At 43.5% G+C, this 15,706-nt stretch overlaps 1 protein-coding gene across 4 annotated transcripts in view; it reads left to right on the plus strand.

Moving 5' to 3' along the window:
• The window catches only part of sc5d (sterol-C5-desaturase), a 61,628-nt gene extending 52,979 nt beyond the window's left edge, over positions 1–8,649 (plus strand). For 3 of the 4 annotated variants that reach the window (XM_055660512.1, XM_055660510.1, XM_055660511.1), the window contains exons 3-6: positions 3,827–4,044; positions 5,614–5,746; positions 6,928–7,028; positions 7,542–8,649. In XM_055660512.1, coding sequence (XP_055516487.1) covers positions 3,835–4,044; positions 5,614–5,746; positions 6,928–7,028; positions 7,542–7,970 — 873 coding nt within the window. In that variant the 5' untranslated portion in view covers positions 3,827–3,834 and the 3' untranslated portion in view covers positions 7,971–8,649. Of the gene's footprint in view, positions 1–2,231; positions 2,367–3,826; positions 4,045–5,613; positions 5,747–6,927; positions 7,029–7,541 lie in introns of those variants that run through there. The other variant, XM_055660513.1, reaches the window with a different exon arrangement.
• Positions 8,650–15,706: the final 7,057 nt, after the last annotated feature.

Here is a 15,706-nt window from a genome sequence, read left to right on the forward strand (position 1 = left end):
GGAGGGAGGAAAGAAGGGAGGGGGGTGTGGGGGGGGGGGGGGGGGAGAAGAGGAGAGGAGGAGAGATGTCAAATGCTTACAGGACAAGAGCAATGCCAGGAGTCTCAGGAGTGTGGAAATACAAAGTGACCTTAGGATCCAAGTTTATTGATCCCTGGAAATGGCAACACGGGTGGATAGAGCAGTGAAGAAGGCATTTGGCATAGAAACATAGAAAATAGGTGCAGGAGGAGGCCATTCGGCCCTTCGAGCCTGCATTGCCATTCATTGTGATCATGGCTGATCATCCCCAATCAATAACCCGTGCCTGCCTTCTCCCCATATCCCATGAATCCACTGCCCCTAGAGTTCTATCTAACTCTCTCTTAAATCCATCCAGTGGTTTGGGCTCCACTGCCCTCTGTGGCAGGGAATTCCACAAATTCACAACTCCCTGGGTGAAAACGTTTTTTCTCACCTCAATCTTAAATGGCCTCCCCCTTATTCTAAGACTGTGGCACCTGGTTCTGGACTTGCCCAACATTGGGAACATTTTTCCTGCATCTAACTTGTCCAGTCCTTTTATAATTTTATATGTTTCTATAAGAACCCCCTCATCCTTCTAAACACCAGTGTATACAAGCCTAGTCTTTTCAATCTTTCCTCGTATGACAGTCCCGCCATCCCAGGAATCAATCTCGTGAGCCTACGCTGCACTGCCTCAATCACAAAGATGTGGTCTTACCAGAGCCCTATACAACTGCAGAAGAACCTCTACTCCTATCCTGAAATCCTCTTGTTATGAAGGCCAAAATTCCATTAGCTTTCTTCACTGCCTGCTGTACCTGCACACCAACTTTCAGTGGCTGGTGTACAAGGACACCAAGGTCTCGCTGCACCTCCCCTTTACCTAACCTAACCCCATTGAGATAATAATCTGCCCCCTTGTTTTTGCCGCCGAAGTGGATAACCTCACATTTATCTATAATATACTGCATATGCCCACTCACTCAACCTGTCTAGGTCACCCTGCAACCTCCTAACATCCTCTTCACAGTTCACACTGCCACCCAGCTTTGTGTCATACTTCTCTTCATAGGCCAATGCATTCAGTATATGAGTTGGGGTATCATGTTGCAGCTGTGCAAATCATTGGTCAGGCTACACGTGGGGTATTTTGTACAGTTTTTTGGTCGCAATGGTGAGAGTGCAGCAGAGATTCATTCGGATGTTGCCTGGAATGAAGGGCTCTGTTTATACAGAGAGCTTTGATAGGCAGGATTTATTCTCACTAGAATGCAGGCTGAGGGGTGTGTAGGAAGGAACTGCAGATGCTGGTTTAAACCGAAGGCTGAGGGGTGACCTCCTAGAGGTTTATAAAGTTATGAGGGCCATAAGGTGGCACAACGGGTAGAGCTGCTGCGTCACAGTGTGACACCCGCCTTCAACCCTGACCTTGGGTACTCTCTGTGTAGAATTTGCATGTTCTCCCTGCGACTGAATGGGTTTTCTTCGGGTGCTCCGGTTTCCTCCCACATCTCAAAGACGTGCGGGTTTGTAGGTTAATTGGTCCTCAGTAAATTGTCCCTGGTATGTAGGGAGTGAAATGCGAAAGTGGGATAACATTCAATGGATGATCGATGGTCAGCATGGACTCAGTGGGCCAAAGGGCCTGCTTCTGTGCTGAATCTCTAAACTAAACTATATGAGAGATAATCACAGTATTTTCCCAAGGTGGAAGATTCTAAAACTAGATGCTTTTGGTGAATGGGGAGAAATTTACAGGAGATATGAATACATTTTTCACAAAGAGCATTACAAGGGCTATTCTCGTCAAAACAGTGGGTTGGGATCATTTGGCAGCCTGGACAGTGATGAGAGTGTGCTTAGTAATGCAGATGAGAGAGCTGCTGCCTTGCAGTTCCAGTGACCTGGATTCACTCCTGACATTGGAGCTGCGTGTGCACTGTGTGCATATTGTCTCTGTGAGTGAAAGGTTTCCCCAGGGTGTGCTGGTTACCTCCCACATTCCACAGATGTGCACATTGACAGGTTATTTGGCCGGTGTAAATGGCCTGATGTGTGAAGGTGAGTGGTAGGATCTAGGGGTAATTTTAGGGAATGTGGGGAGAATATGCTACAGGGATAATTAATAAGATAGCCCTGAGCCAGCATGTACTCGATGGGCAGATATGGCATCCTACTGTGTGGTAAGGAAATGAGACCCCAGTTTAATTTTTCCCTTGGTGTAGCACTGTGATGGTAGATTTGCCTTCGGAGAGGGTTGAATCCATGATCTATTGACCTCGGATGTGAGTGTACCAATTGAGCCATAATGTTAAGGGAGATGTAGAGGACTGGAATTAATTGCAGAGCCCTTTTGAAAGGTCAGTGTAGGCATTGTAAACCAATTATCTGCTTCCTGTGCTTTCACTATGTTTGATGAATAAACCCATTTTAGGACAGTTTACTACCTTTTATATAAGTTGTATCAATGCAAGTTTTTGTTGCAAACAATTATGGTGTTCTGTCAAATATTTTATTCCTCAATTATTTTTAACCATGTTTATTTTGTTGTAACTGCAGCTCATGTGTTTAAGCTGGTGCGTAGGCTGCCAATGAAGTGGGTTGACTTATTCCAGTACAGGTATTGAGGTGTGTTAGTAGTGTTATGTTTTAGCTTCTGTTTTGGAAATGGATCCCACAAGTTGCAGTACAGAGCATTGAGTCTCTGATTTACTCTTGTGGTTGTATCAGGTGATGCATCAGACAAGTTAATCGCTACTCTTGATAGAAGCTTCTTGTGCTCCTTGTCTTGCCTGTATTGGTGGAGAGTGCAGCTCATGATGAATGATATTCTACCGGTAATGATGACATCTCATGGCACCCAATGGATGCCTAGCGTTTGTTGATCTACCAGATCTGCTCTGTTCTGTTCAATCCGATTTAGCTCCATATATGGCAGGTATCTTCAGTGTGAATATAGACTGTGTCTCTGCGAAGATTATGGTTGTTGTTCCTACCAATGTTGTCACAAGAGACGTATCGACAGTAAATATATTAGTGTGATGATGTCAAGGGAGTTTACCCTCATTTCTTCACCTGCCACTAGACCAGTCTGGCCACGGTTTCCCATGCTCAATCAGAGGTATGGGTGATGGGTACTTGAGTCCTTGTTATATTCCCGAGGAGGATATGTAAAGTTAATGTGTGAATTCAAATGGTTTATAATTATCAGTTCAAGGGTTCTTTCAAAGGCTTTTAAGTGTCAACCATATTGCTGTGGGTGTTGGATTGAGATCAACGTATTAGCTTTGTGAGAGCTGTGGTTACATAATCACCTTTAATGTGACTTGTTTTCAGGTTTAGTGAATTTACAGTAGGTACCATATCTATAATAGCGGGATCTGAATGATTATTTCAGGGTTACTGGTCTGATAATCTGGTCAATGATTGAGATCTATCATGCAAGGTAACTACACTAAGTTGGGTAACATTCAATGTACATCACCTAACATAATTTTGAAACTGTCAGTTGTAAAAATGCCCATAATAAATAGATTGGCCTACTGTGAGAAAATCCTCAGGCAGCCTCGGGGCACCTGTAATTGATGCATGGTTGCCATTCTTTTAAAAGTGTTAATGTTTTAAAGGTAATCCTTCAGATGAGACCAGTCTGTGGCTATTGTGTGTCTGTCCAAGCCACTGCATGACATTGTGCAGTGGTTTATTAAGCAGGACAGGCCACATGCACCAGGGTATTCTGTCAATGTAGCTCTGAAACACACAGTAGACTTGCAATCATCATTTGTGATGAACTACTACAACCTCTTCTCTTTATTGGCAGGTTCTGCCATGGACATTGTACTACGCTACGCAGATGACCACGTTTTCACACCGTATGTGTATCCCAGCTCCTGGCCAGAGGGTGGTGCTCTACGCCAGATAATCAGTCTCCTCATTGTAACCAACCTGGGAGCCACCGCTATATATCTGTTCTTTGGAATGTTGAGCTATTATCTTATTTTTGATCATACACTGAAGAAACATCCACAATATTTGCCAGTAAGTCTTACTGAATGGGTGTTACTATGGATGTTCCATGGAACCTTTTCTATGGAAATATGTGACAACCTGTTTTGATTTGATTTTTACACCACTAATCAGTATTGGGTATTGAGTACTCTGCATGTAAACCACTCATAGTTGGATTCACTGATCCAGTTTTAAATGGCCTCCTCCTCTCTCATTTCCAAAGTTGATTTAGTTTATTTTAGATTACTATTATCACGTGTGCATAGGTACAGTGAAAACCTTTTTGTTGCTTGCTATCCAGTCAAAGAAAATACTTTACATGATTACAATCCAGCCGTCCACAGTGTACAGTTAAAGGATACAGCATACAATATTTAGTGTAAGATGAAATCTGATTAAGGTTAGTTAAAATATCTGGAACGAAGTAGATGAAAGGTCAGGACCACACTCTAGCTGGTGATAGGATGGTTCAGTTGCCTGATAATAACTGGGAAGAAACTGTCTCTGAATCTGGAGGCATACGTTTACAAACATCTGTACCTCCTTAGAGAAGGGAGAAGTGATTGACCAGAGTGAGGGTACACAAAAAAGCTGGAGAAACTCAGCGGGTGCAGCAGCATCTATGGAGCGAAGGAAATAGGCAACGATTCGGGCCGAAACCCTTCTTCAGACCAGAGTGAGACTGGTCCTTGATTATGCTGCTGGCCTTGCCGAGGCAGGGTGATATATATGGAGTCAATGGAAGGGGAGTTGGTTTGCTGTCTTCGATAGAGCTGTTAACCAAACCATGCCGTGATGCATCCCGATATGCTTTCTACAGTGCATCCGTAGGAATTATTGAGGGCTGTCGGGGATATGCTGAACTTTCTAAGCATTTAAAAGGTGAAGCAGTTATTTTATTCCTTGCAATGGCAAATTCTTATCTTTGTATGTGTTGCCTTGCCTGTGATGTTAATTCAATTTGTACTACTTTATTGTATGAGTGTAAAAGGGCATCAAGAGAGATTTGAAAAGTTATAGTTTAACTTATTTGAAGATTAATATCCAGGAGAATTTGCCTTCAAAGTAAATTATGTTCACTGGCTTTTGTGGTTGCTATTTTGCGGGCAAAATAATATAAGAGAAACATGAAAGATTGGAATGTGGAAATATTTTGTTATTGAAGCAGAATGAGGCATCACAGTCTGAGGAGAGAGAGACTGATGTAGGCATCTAGGCTTGCTGCACCTTCCCCTGCACCACTATTTGATAATATTTTGTGTTGTTCAGGTGCTTCTCAATGTTAGTGAGCCAACAAAATTGAAGTGCACACTGCTAGTGCACACAGGTTAGTGAAAGAGTGACAGGCAACGTTTGCATTATGGGGGGGGGTTGCATTCCTCAAAGTGTCTGTCATGCAATTTTCTGTATATCAAAGCCACATCATCTGCATTTAACAAAAGTTTATCTATTTACTTCCTTTACATATTCTGTAATTTTTTTACATAAATGTTATTATACTCAAATTTTGGCAAGTGAATTCTGTAAGACAAATCTCCCTTGCCCAAACGGCTGCAATATTGAGGTCACCTGGAATGAACTTATTTTATCTCTCCATAGAATCAAGTGCGACGAGAAATAAAGTATGCTATGCAATCACTCCCATGGATAAGTATTCCAACGGTTGGACTGTTCTTTGCAGAAATCCGTGGCTACAGCAAATTGTACGATAACATTGAGGATTCCCCTTACGGTAAGTGTTGAGAACGAAGTGCAACAGAGCTGGGAAGTGGGTAACCTGGTGTTGTTGCCACTTGGCTGCTGAATATTTGTCACTTTTATTTCATCTTCTTGCACTGAAATCCATCCTCAAACAGCAAACTAGAAATGAAGGGCTGCAATTTTAAACCTACTAGTTTGGTTTGGTTGAGACCAGGAAGGGTCTGTTGCCATGTTTCCTCCACGTGGAGAGTCTCCAACGTGTTGTAAGATGCAAGTGTGGTCGTTTACAAGTGAGATGTGTCAGAATATTTTTCACAGTGGATGGAAAATCTCTGAAATTGTTCTACTCTGCAAGGTTGCAGATGCTGGATCAATTTAAATAGATGGTTATTACTCTATTTAGCCGGAGGAATTTAAATGGATGTAGATGTATACTTTTTCACCTCTAGTTTTTGTCACTATCTCCACCCATCTGCCAATCACCACACGCCTCTTCCTCCCCTGTATCCACCTATCACTTGCCAGGCCTCACCTTGCCCCCAACTCTCTTTTCCAGTATTCGCTCCCCCCCAATTCCATCTGTCTGAAGAAGGGTCCCGACTTGAAATGTTATCTGTCCATTCTCTCCACAGATGCTGTCTAACCTACTGAGTTCTAAAATTGTCTAAATGTTTTCAATTGAAGAATGTGGGGAATTGGCACAGAAGAGGTTGGAGAACAAGGACAGATAAGCCATGATCTTATTGAGGAACCAAATGGCCAGCTAGCTCCAGCTCCTATTTTCTTGTTTTACTGTAAAAACAAAAACTCTTCACTCTACCTCAGTACACATGACAATAAAAACTAAGCTAGATTTTGTTATGCCTATGAATGCCTTAAGATCGGGATTTACTTAAAACCACTCTTTTCCAGAAGTTCAAAGGAACCAGCTTGCGTGTCCAATATTAGAACATACCACTTTTTCCAGCTTCACTGCCAAACTATTATAATCGTCTTGGAGGCATCTTTGAATGTTTTAGATGTTAACTGTGGTCTACAAATGCAAGTTACCATAACTGCACAATGACTGTGGAGAATTAGAATGTTTAATGTTTGCATAGTTACTCACCAGCACCAAATCAGAAATCTGTGACTGTGACCCAGAGTGCTGTTGTGTAATCTGGAAGGGCTGAGTGATCTCTGTACTGAAACTCCAACCTTCTTTCTTTTTAGGTTGGTTTGGAGTGGTGCTCAGTATGATCTCCTTCCTCTTCTTCACAGACATGTGTATCTACTGGATCCATCGGTTTCTTCATCACAGGCTCCTCTATAAAGTAAGAAGCTTGGGGTTGGGTGACAGGTTTTGTTTGGTTGTAGAGATCTGAAAATGGCCGTTAGCACACATTTGAGAAATGCATATGTAGAAGGTATTCAAATGCCTAGCTGCTATTTCATTGCATAATCCAGCACATTTGTGCTGTTGTACCTGTGCCAACTCCCCCGTTAGTTCCAACCCTCCCAATGCTGCTGCCCCTGGCACTGGTTCCAACCCTCCCAATGCTGCTGCCCCTGGCACTGCAAATCCATATGTTCATGTGTGGATGTTTGAGAATGATCATTGAATGCGTTGCCTGAACATATGGTCTTGACTTCATTCTCCTTGCGTTATATTTATTTAATAAAACGCCAATGACATTCCATGATTTCATCGACCCGGCTTTATCTGTTAGTTGATTAGTCATAGTGAGGATGGGCTTGAAATGTATTGTAAGTAATATCAAATGTTTCTTAATTTTAACATGAGCACTTAATGTGTGGATTCTTTAAACCTCTGGTATTGTCTTTAGCACTTGCACAAGCCCCACCATATTTGGAAGCTTCCGACGCCATTTGCAAGTCATGCCTTTCACCCAGTGGATGGTTTCATGCAGAGTATCCCATACCACATCTACCCATTCCTCTTCCCACTGCACAAAGTGGTCTACCTGGGTCTCTATGTCTTTGTCAACATCTGGACGGTGTCCATTCACGATGGGGACTACAGAGTGCCCAGAATTCTTGAGGGCATCATTAATGGGTCGGCCCATCACACAGATCACCACCTGTACTTTGATTATAACTATGGGCAGTACTTCACACTGTGGGACCGAATTGGAGGCTCCTACAAATACCCGTCAGCCTTGGAAGGCAAAGGACCACGGGACTTCATGAGGAACTTGAAGGCCAAGGGAAAGCTTATGGATGGGGCATTCATCACAGCTGACAAAGAAGAATGAGCAACTTTCATTTCCCCATTATTGACAAGCCGTAATCTCAATGGAACTCCCTATCTTTGTCCCGCACTGTTCTGCCACAATCAACTCAATGATCTGCTAATATTTTCTGCATTATTGCAAGTGAGAGCAGTTTGAAGTAAGCAATATAAACTGTAGCCTTGTGTGAGATGTGGTGTGGACGCCACTTCCATATCTCTTTGCAGATTGGATGTAATTTTGTGGAAAGCCTGCATTGAATGTAGCACAGAATATCTGGAAGACTTGTGTATCATGGCCTCGATGTACTATTGAAGCAAGTGCTGTAGTATCACTGAGCACTTCACATTTTGGGTACAGGTGATGCCTGGCTGTCCAGTTTTAATTATGAAAGATATTATAATGGGAATAGAATGATTGCTGAGGATCTAGATTATTGTGAATCAGATTACAAGCATTAAAACTAAATTCTGTGCCATAAAATTGTCCTTGTATTTTAAATATTTTAGAAATGTACTGTTGGTTTTTAGTGATGAATAATACAGCATCTGAAATGAAGTGTTGAACTATTGAGGCTTAAACCATTTTGTTTTGTTTTTAATGTTTAATTACTATATGATTTTTCTCTGTGCTTGTGATGAATTGTATCGTGAAATGACATGTTATTTTGAGATTGAAATATAATGAATCAAAAAATGATTGCATATCTCATGTCTTGGTATTCCAATTGTGTTGTATTATATGTGTTACAGTGCGTTCAGCCATCAGTCCTGGGTTCAAATCCAATGTGGAAAGATTGAATGTACCAATGTTATATACAGGAGCACACATAAAAAAAAAAAACCTTTGCTCCATTACTTTCATGCCAACCTTGTGTTTGAAGATTTGGAGGGAATTGTAATAGAATTACTGAATTGTAACAGAAACACTAAATGAATATAAAAGTGGCATTCTTCATCATTTAAATTATTAACTTAGACCATATAGGTGTATCATGTGAGAAATTGTGACATATTGACCTGGGTAGGTTGCATTTACTTGGGTACGGAAGGAAAAATCTGCTTGTCATGGGACTACATTGGAATAGGTTCTACTAGAAACTTGCAAGGGCTGATGCAGCCAGTGATCACCTGTGTTCATAAGACATAGGAGCAAAATTAGGCCATTCAGCCCATTGAGTCTGTCCACCATGGCTGATCTATTTTTCCTTCTCAACACCATTCTCCTGCCTTCTCCCTGTAACCTTGGACACCCTTACTAATGAAGAACCTATCTTTCCCCTCTTTAAAAGTACCCAATGTTGGCGTCCACCACCATCTGTGGAGATGAATTTCACAGATTTGCCACACTGATTAAACAAATTCCTCCTCATTTCCATTCTAAAGGTACAGTCAAGTCAAGTCTATTCGTCACATACACATACGAGATGTGCAGTGAAATGAAAAGTGGCAATGCTCGCGGACTTTGTGCAAAAAGACAAACAAACAAACAGCCAAACAAACTATAAACACAATCATAAACACACACATATTATTTTACATATTAAATATTGGAAGGAAAAACGTTCAGTAGAGTTAGTCCCTGGTGAGATTTACAGTCCGAATGGCCTCTGGGAAGAAACTCCTTCTCAACCTCTCCATTCTCACAGCAGGGCAACGGAGGCGTTTGCCTGACCGTAGCAGCTGGAACAGTCCGTTGCATGGGTGGAAGGAATCTCCCATGATATCCTTTTATTCTGAGACTACGCCCTCTGGTACTAGATTTTCCCATTAGTGGAAACATTCTCTCCACATCCACTCTATAAGTATGTGGTTGCAGGGTGACGTCTTCTGGCAAGTGAATACTTCAGGATGCTTGGTAATTTGGAAGGTTGGGATGAATGGAAATAAAGGCCAAGACTAGTTAGCAGTGTGATTCTGAGCCATTTCCTATCTCATCATCGCCCAGCTGAGGGCAGCAAAGAGCCAAATGTTTCTAATCATCAAGGTGCAGATGGTTATGTGTGTAGGACGATGTTCGTTTAAATGGAAGACAGACACAAAATGCTGGCGAAACTCAGTGGGTGAGGCAGCATCTATGGAGCGAAGGAATAGGTGACGTTTCGGGTTGAGACCCTTCAGACGTCTGAAGAAGGGTCTCGACCTGAAACGTCACCTAGTCCTTCGCTCCATAGATGCTGCCTCACTCGCTGTTGACTGTGGGCCGAGCATCAAAAATGTGTCTTGAATTTAACTTTCACGACCCATGTCTCGGAACTACGTTCAATTTTGCACAGATTTAGATAACATATAATTGAGACGAAAGTCATTCTCGTCAGTTGGGGAAGTCCAGAACAAGGGGTCACAGTTTAAGGATAAGGGGGAAATCTTTTAGGACCGAGATGAGGAAAACATTTTTTACACAGGGAGTGGTGAATCTGTGGAATTCTCTGCCACAGAAGGTAGTTGAGGCCACAGTTCATTGGCTATATTTAAGAGGGAGTTAGATGTGGCCCTTGTGGCTAAAGGATCAGGGGTATGGAGAGAAGGCAGGTACGGGATACCGAGTTGGATGATCAGCCATGATCATATTGAATGGCGGTGCAGGCTCGAAGGGCAGAATGGCCTCGTCCTGCACCTATTTTCTATGTTTCTATGTCAGTGCCAAAAGGTGCACATTAATTAATTAAACTAATTAGAAAATGAGATCGAAAAAGTAATCGCCATCTATTGTCCAATGCCCATATTGCATCATGGTGAGCCTAACTCCATGCTGTGGCCCCGCAGTGTGTCCACCTCGGCCATCATGCCCTTCTGGATCGATCATCATGGTGATGGTGGTGGGGAGAAGCACTGCCCTGCACGCTGCACGGGCCGCCTTCAGCACCACCATGGCGCCGGCTCTGTCAGTCTGCTCGCTGCAACAACGGCCGTCCGATCACTCGCAGCACCCACCAATGGCCCGGCCCGGCAGCCCAACTCTCACCACCCACCGGTGGCCCAGCAGCCCAACCGATCCTCCACAGCATCCATCGGCCTACCGACAAGCCCGACTGACAGACTGACCGATTGACTGACTGACTGAATGACCGACTATTATTTATCATTTTTATTTAACAGTTCACATCATAACTTTATAAAGATCAACCCACCGATTAATTCACCACCCAGCGATGAAAACCAAATGACCCAGCAGCCCAACCGCAACAGCATCCATCGGCCACCGACAAGCCCTTTACTTCCTTGGAATGACCGATTATTATTTATCATTTTTATTTAACAGTTCACATCATAACTTTATAAAGATAAATCAATTGAAAAACAAATTATCAGCAAGGTGAGCATTACCTTTATTCCTTGGAAACCTTGTTATTGTTTTGATGTAATGAGGAGGCAGCCATGATCCCAGGGTCCTCCCTGCCAAGCGACCATAAAACAAAGTGCGGGGTTGGTCAATTTTCGTCCAACCTCAATGTCATACGTGCATTTATTGGACAATTACTACTTGGAAAATTGGAGCTTTTTCTCATATTTTAAAAAAATTAGCAGAGTTTTTTCTTGACGAGTTTCAGGTATGATTTATATAATATTTTTACACAATATGTTAAAAATTCATGTAGTTCCGTGAGTTGGGTCATGAACTTGAACAAAAAAGCTACTCGGCCCGCAACCTATCTGGATACTTTCAAGAGAGAGCTTGATAGGGCTCTGAAAGATAGCGGAGTCAGGTGATATGGGGAGGAGGCAGGAATGGGGTACTGATTGTGGATGATCAGCCATGATCACATTGAATGGCGGTGCTGGCTCGAAGGGCCAAATGGCCTACTCCTGCACCTATTGTCCATAAGGCGAGAAGAGGACGAGTGAAATGAATGGAAGAGGACAAAGGGGAGGGGAAGATGGACAGGGGGCATTTAAAGATTGCCTCAGAATTAACAAGACGTATCTTCCCGTTTCAGCATCTTGGAGAAGGAGCAAGAGAAAATGCTGAAACAGGAAGATACATCTTGTTAATTCTGAGGCAATCTTTAAATGCCCCCTGTCCATCTTCCCCTCCCCTTTGTCCTCTTCCATTCATTTCACTCCTCCTCTTCTCTCAGACTTTTGGTATCAGCAGCCTTTTGCTTTGTTAGTCAGTTTGACATTTGTTTTCTTTGAGTGTTGGAGATACCATTTTGATGTTATGGCCAATGTAGGAAGCTCAGTTTAAAGCATTGGAACTCCTGAGCAATGGCATGGATCCTGAGCTATCTTACTTCAAATGGATGGCTTCTCTCTCACTCCTTACAGTAGAGATCTCCGATCTCATGTCGTTCTCTAACATGATAGAATAGCTACTATAAATTATCTTAGACTTTAGTTGTGTGTTTTACATTGGAATCCATCGTTATTCCAGTCCTTGGTTCCATTGCAATTTAACGGTGTTGCTAATTAGGCGTTCCTATATTCCTTTCTGTTCTGTTTCCTTTTCGTGATGTGCAAGGTAATATACGCTTATGATGTAAGCTTTGGTGTCAAAGAGTTGTGGTGTAACTGAAACCAGTGTTGGTGTACCTGAAGGCAGCAGAGACAAACTGATGTGGTCACCTGTAAATTTCCCCACTGCCGGTTCCAAACTGATGCGTTTTGGTCTGTTTGAAAAATGGTCTTTGGCTTTCCAGATCAGAGAAATATATTGACTCATTAGTGAAGTTCTATCTTAACTTGTTGACTGAAGCTGAGAGTTAAAACTACTTACATGATCAAATCTCAATGCCCAATTTTAACTTATTGATGTATATTAAAGAAACAAAGTGGTCATGGCACCAGCGAACACCATTGAACACTTCAAATCAGTCGGCAGCTTCTGAGGAAAAAGTGGTTGATGCATTAGAAATGGACTTCCCAAAGGTGTTTAATGAAATGCCACATTATAGTTTGTCACTGTGGCTTGAAGACCATGGAATAAAGGAGTCTGTAGCAGATGATAACAACATTGGCTACCAAGAAACAAAAATATTGAATTAGCTATCAAGAACCACAGAAATGCTGCACCTCTTAATATATATTACTAACTTTGAATCGGGCATATCGGGAATAATTTCCTAATTTGCAGATAACGATATCTTGGAGGTGAACTGAACCTGTGATGCGAAGACAGGTAGGATGAATGGATGGATTGATAGTAGATCAAATTTAATGCTGAGAAAGGAAGAGCATTACATTTTGATAGAGAAAACGAGACGGGGACAGATAATTAAGAGGGCACAAGATGGAGAGGGAGAGAGAGAGAGAGAGACTAGGACCAGAGGTCATAGCCTCAGAATTAAAGGGCACTCTTTAAAGCCCCTGTCCCACTTTCGTGACCTCTGCGACCTCCTACGACCTTCCACAACTATATGTACGACCTCTTACGACTATGTTGAGACCTCCCTCAACTATGAAGAAGACCTCCTTCGATTATGTTAAAGACTGGCTTCGACCATGTATGTTTACTTGAGGATGGTCTCTGCTAAATCATTCTGAACCATGCAAGCAAGGTTGGAACTAGTTTGGAGAATGTTAATAAAAATACAACTGCTGTTTGCAGGAGCCCTTTTGCTTCAGCAGCCTTTTAAGAAAGGCAGAAGGGGAAGAGCAAGGGTGAAGAGGAAGCACAAGAAGAGGTCTCAATGGGTGAATGGAGATGATGTGATGGACTGTACAACCAGTTGACTGCAAGAGAGTGGCGCTGGGCTTTGACAAAAGATGGAACTTTAAGCACACATGTGGGGCAGTGGATGGCAAGCATGCCATTCTTGTCCCTGTCCCTGTACCCCTCATTTTCCTTTTCGTACAGAATGGCATTCTGCTGGAACCATTCCTCAAGGTCCCCCTCCTGCTGCCTGGTGAAGGTGTAGGGCATAACCTTCCTCCAGCTTCCTCCCTCCCTCACTACCAATGGGGCATCTGCCTGATGCTGTGTCAGACACAGGAGAAAGGGCTGCTTTGCTGCCTTCAAATGAGGCAGTGAAGGATGGGGGTGGTGGTGGGGACATGTACTACCACCCTGGTCTCCTCCAGGGGTCTCTCATGTAGGGCAACCTCCTCCTACACTATCACCTCCTGTGGCATCACCTCCTGCCACTCCTCCTCCTGGGTGGGCAATACCTGCATGGTAGGTGTTTTTAGGATTGTGCCCTTCTCCTGCGCTGCTGCCTTTTTGGTGCCATCTCTAAAACACGCCTCCTCTACAAAAAACTCTCCAGCTATGAATGAACATGCCATGGAGTGACAGAGGTGACGTTCCGCTGTTTAAATTACCTTTTTTCCCCACTGTCCTTATTTTCACCCCGGAGCTATTACCTTCGACCACCTTCGACTATCTACAACTAGCATCACGACCTACTACGACCTCGTGGCGACCATGCTGCGGGTATGAGAAGGGCAAACTTGACATAGGTTGTGAGTTAGGTTGTGAAAGTGTTAAATCCCTCCCTACCTATGTCCAAGCCACCTCAGACACTCTCCGTCGTCTCCGCGCATTCCAATTCTCTAGGCCCTCCCCCCCCTCATCTTCACCAGGGATGTCCAAGTCACCTCATTACACTCTACCATGCGTCCCACTAGCACCAGGGCTTTAGAAAGGAGGTGAGGAGGAACATCTTTAGTGAGAGGATAGTTAATCAGTGGAATTCATTGCCACAGAGGGCTGTGGTGGCCAAGTCAGTGGATATTTTTAAGGCAGAGATGTCCAAATTCTTGATAGGAATGGGTGTCAAGGGTGACAGGGATTAGGAGGCAGTGATCAGCCATGATTGAATGACAGAGTGGACTCGATGGGCCGGATGGTCTAGTGACCTTGTTAAAGGACTAGAATTACTCCAACAACATGTAATAGGAGTTATTCCCCGTGTCCCACCCGGATGCACACCCATCTCTCCCACTCATTTCTGGCCTTTGTCCAACTGTGCCAAGCAATTCCCCCCCCCCCACCCCACTCACCTGTATCCACCTACAACCTGCCAGGCTTTGTCCCAGCCCCAATTATTTTCCCACTCTGTCCCGTTGCTATCAAGTCTGAAGCAGGGTCCCAACCCAAAATATCTATCCATGTTCTCCACAGATGCTGCCTGACCCGCTGAGTTACTCCAGCACTCTGTGAAACGTCACCTATCCATGTTGTCCACAGATGCTGCCTGGCCCGCTGAGTTACTCCAGCACTCTGTGAAATGTCAGCTATCCATGTTCTCCACAGATGCTGCCTGACCCGCTGTGTTACTCCAGCACTCTGTGAAATGTCAGCTATCCATGTTCTCCACAGATGCCTGACCCATTCAGTTATGGTGCAGCAGCATCTATGGAGCTAAGGAAATAGGAAACGTTTCGGGCCAAAATCCTTCTGGAAATAGGCAACGTTTCGGGCCGAAACCCTTACGGGTTTCGGCCCGAAATGTTGCCTATTTCCATAGCTCCATAGATGCTGCCTGACCCGCTGAGTTACTCCAGCACTCTGTGAAACGTCACCTATCCATGTAGAGAGCGAGCTAGAGGTGGGGACACTACACAGATGCTGCCTGACCCGCTGAGTTACTCCAGCACTCTGTGAAACGTCACCTATCCATGTTCTCACTCTGTGAAATGTCACCTATCCACAGCTGCCTGACCCGCTGCTGCCTGACCCGCTGAGTTACTCCAGCACTCTGTGTTTATTTTCATTGGATGTAAATTGCTTATGGACATCCTGTAAAAAGCATGTAATGCAATGCTGCATTGACTGTAAAACACTTTGGATATTCTGACAGGGAAGTAAAACACACCATA

This window comes from Leucoraja erinacea, chromosome 32, assembly GCF_028641065.1.
Source record: "Leucoraja erinacea ecotype New England chromosome 32, Leri_hhj_1, whole genome shotgun sequence".
NCBI classification, from domain to species: Eukaryota; Metazoa; Chordata; class Chondrichthyes; order Rajiformes; family Rajidae; genus Leucoraja; species Leucoraja erinaceus.